Raw genomic sequence first — 3,669 nt, 5'->3', positions numbered from 1 at the left:
GTTTCCCAAAGCTATATTTTCCAGGTTTCCCAGAGCTAAACGAGCCCAGTGGGCACCGCGTGGCACACAGGGCAGGGGCGGTGGTTTGGAGGAAGGAGCTGCAGGGGAAGCAGCTCGTGCTGTAGGGGGAATTGTCTGAACACCGGCTGGCGAGAGCGTAGCTTGCGAATGGCAACGCGCCGTCACCCCGACACCAAAGCAGATGTTCATGAACGTGGTGTTTTTCTGCCGGGGCAATAAGTTAATGGTGTGATGAACCCACTGAAGTTTGTTGGGTTGGGGCATGGATGTCCCAGGCCCCACCATGTGCTGTCGAGCTGCTTTGGCATCCCTGTGCACGCGTGACCTGCGCTGCCTGGAAACTTCCCTGTTTCTAAGCAAAAAGATGTCTCTAGGAATAAGTGATATTTGGGTAACAGTGTCTCTATATTTAAAATCTCAAGCCCCGTCAACTTTTGAGGAGGAACGTGGTTTTATGGCATAGACCCTTTCGTGTCTAATCTCCTCCAAATGGGATGATTAATGTAATGAAGGTGCTGAAACAGTACCTAGAATTTAGACTACAGATGTTTCATATTTATAATGCTTCCAAGGGCCGAGATAATACGGGAGTAAGTGATACCATGTCTTTGCTCGACATTCAGGAGGCTGTGGCGTATCTGATGAGACACAGTTTTGGGGTTTATCTAAGCGCAGAGTTTGTACCAAACAGGAAAGAGATACCAGCTGCTCTTTTAGATCCCTCCTTCTCTTTTCTCCTCCAATAAAGGTTGAAACCCACTTTTGGCGGATGCATGGACAAATTCTAGTATTGACTAGGAGAGAGTGATACTGCCCAGAGGGCTCTCTGCCAGAGCTGCTGAAGAGATGCTGCTCCTCGAGCCCAGATGCTCGGCTGCTGGTTTCCACTGAGCCACAGGGATGCAGGAGGGGCAGGAGGTGGGGGGGAACCCCAAGGTGTTGTGCCCCTTGGCAGGACTTAAGCTTTGAAGTGCTGTTGTGCTTGTGGCTGGGATGGCTGTGCTGCTCTTGGCTGCCTTGGAAGTCTCAGTCAGCTTTAACATTAGCTTGGAAACTGTTGGGCTCAGACAGCAGCAGCAACAAGCCCTCCCCAGAGGGAAGTCGGGCGTGGTGCTCTTGACTTCAGAGGAGACACTCCAGTTAACACCCAGTGAAGATCTGGCCTAGGAAGGAGCTGGTTATTAAGACCTGATGGCAGCTCGCGTGTAGTAGCCTTTTAACCACTCTTTTAAGTATTAATGAAGTAAATTCCATAGAAACCAGCTCCCCGTTGGGCTGCCAAGGTGGATTTTTAGGGGCGTGTTGATGATGTGCCAGCCTTGCCACCAGTGTAGCCCTTAGCCTGTCGCGTGGGTAGCGCGGTGCTGGGGGATCGACGCGGAGCAGGGGCTCGGAGCCGGGAATGATTGCTGTCCCAGTGCCCCATCCCACACTGCTGGAGTCGATGGCTTTGCTGGGCGTGGGCTGGGGCTGTGCAGCTTGAGCTTTGCTGCCGTGACGCGCACTTCCATGCCGTGCGATATCCACCGTGCCAGGGGTTGGGAAAAGCCCTCCGCGAACCACCCGCCGTGTGCCGTGTTAACAGTACTGATGGCTTTAGGAGGGCCTTCAGCACCTGGGGGAAGCCCATGAGGGTTTGGGAAAGAGTAGGAGGAGGTTTGCAAGACAGGCTGGCTTGGTCCTTGCCCAGTAAAATCCGGAGGTTTTTCTTCCTAAATGATCCCTGTGGTTCCTGCGTGGTGCCGAGGATGCCGGATGCGAGAGCGTGGCCTGAGAGAGGAAGGGCTCTGTCCTGCCATATCCCTTTGTGGCAGTTGGGTGTCCCTAGTTGTTAGAGACAAGAAAGAGACAAAAAGAGAAGTAGGATAAGGGAATGACTCACACCGTGGGCCATGTCACACCTGTTCTCTCCTCTGTCCCCATGCTCTCTTTAGGTTCGGCGTACCCCCCCAGCTGGCGCAGCGCCCAGGGAGCCCCGGATGTCTGGCAGTTTTCGGATGGAAGTTCAAGAGCACTTAAATTCTGAAAGGAGGTGAAGCTGGGGCGAGCGGCCGGCGGCGTCTCGGCGTCCGGAGGTGGCCTCTGTCCTGCTGGCTCGCCGCATCCCCGGGAGAGCCTGAGGAGTCACCCGCCGAAGGCAGCGCTCCCCGGGCTCCTCCTGCCTGCAAGACTATCGTATTTATATTTTGTAATAGAGTACAACACTTCTTTGGGGTTGGTTTTCTGGTTTTTTGGGGGTTTTTTTGTTCATTTGTTTCTTTTTTCATTTTCTAAAAACAAACAAACAAAAAAAACCCATGCACCAAGGTCAAGGGCTTAATGATGGCTTCGACTGGCTCCTTTCCCCATGGAAAAGACTGTCTTGCTCTCGTGGACAACCCGGCCTGTTGGTTATCCCTGCAACGTGCCATTCCTCGGGAGGCACATCTGATGTGATGAATTAAAAATAAAGCAAAACACAGTGTAGGTCTGTGGGTGGGTGGGAAATTGCCATAATAAATGTTGGAGCTTTAGGTTTTGTTTGCTCTGTCTTTAATTTTTAATGCTAACAAGGGCCAGACGGCTGGTGTGACTTTGTGTTCCCGTACCGGCTGCAGAAAAGCAAGTGCTGAGTTTTCACTGGGGATGGTGTTGGCACCAGGGGCTGCCTGGCCCTGGCAGACAGAGCTAGGCCAGGAGTTGGGCTTCGGGCTGGGCGCCCCGAGCAGTGCTGAGCCCCTCTGGCCTTTGGTGGTGCTGAAAGGGGGGGCTCTCCCAGCTCTCCTGCATCACCCGCCCCTCCTTGATGAATGCCAGCTGTCATGTTGCATTTCTGCTGTTAAGCTACGTACTTTTGGGGCTGCTGGGATCCGTGACGTCCGCTCGTGTCCACGCGAGGAGAAGTGAGGCCAGTGCAGGTTTCGGGAGGAGCGATAGCGGTGCTGTGGGGATGCTGTCAGACCAGGGGATGCAGAGCCCTGCCCTGAGCTGGGGGAGCTGCTGTCAGGTTGTTGTCCCAGTGTTTCCCAGACTTTGCACCAGGAGCATGAGCTTTCCTGCTTGCCAGCGACGCTCATCCCTTGCTCGGGTCTGAGTACCCACCCAAGGAGTCTCCTGGTTCGGGGCCCAGGCACTTTGCCTGAAGAAGATGGGTTATGTGTGAGCTTTGTGCTGTCTCTGATGGGATTTATAGGCTGTAGCTGCTCATGCCTGTGCTGATGAGTGGGAATGGACCTTATTTGGTGAAAGAAGCCAGCTGGGTAGCGAGTGGAGTGGCTGGCTGGCTGTGTCGGGCTGCCGGGATCAGTTGGGATGGAGTCGAGTCGTGGGGAAAGGGACAATGGATTTATTGACTTTGTGTATTAACTGCAATCTCACTTCTGTTTTATTCATCTCCTTCCTTACAATCTGAGCGAGACGCTCACTTGGGGTGACTCTCTCCCGGTGAAATGGCCGTAGGGAAAACAGTGTTGCCTTTTCCATGAGCGGTGGTTGCTCTTCTGTTTTTTAAAACCCTGGGCTGTGGTTCTCATGGTGGCCTGGGCACAGCACAAGCACAGGCACTTTGGTACCTTAAAATTTGGCTGGGGTGGGCAGCAGGAGGGAGCATCTCCAAGGGGTGCCACACTGGGAGCCTGGAGGAGTTGGTGCACTGGGACACAAAGGGAG

The 3,669-nt window shown here is 53.8% G+C and overlaps 1 protein-coding gene across 1 annotated transcript in view; it reads left to right on the top strand.

Moving 5' to 3' along the window:
• Positions 1–2,047, top strand: part of BCL11A (BCL11 transcription factor A) — a gene marked incomplete at both ends in the record, with an annotated part of 70,557 nt that extends 68,510 nt beyond the window's left edge. The window contains one exon of the mRNA XM_082277236.1: positions 1,956–2,047. Within this exon, the coding sequence (XP_082133362.1) occupies positions 1,956–2,047 (92 nt within the window). The remainder of the gene's footprint in view (positions 1–1,955) is intronic.
• Positions 2,048–3,669: the final 1,622 nt, after the last annotated feature.

This window comes from Coloeus monedula, assembly GCF_965178545.1.
Source record: "Coloeus monedula genome assembly, chromosome: 2".
In the NCBI taxonomy this organism is placed as follows: domain Eukaryota; kingdom Metazoa; phylum Chordata; class Aves; order Passeriformes; family Corvidae; genus Coloeus; species Coloeus monedula.
Note: the sequence above shows the minus strand (reverse complement) of the source record. Positions and strands in the feature narration are given on the sequence as shown.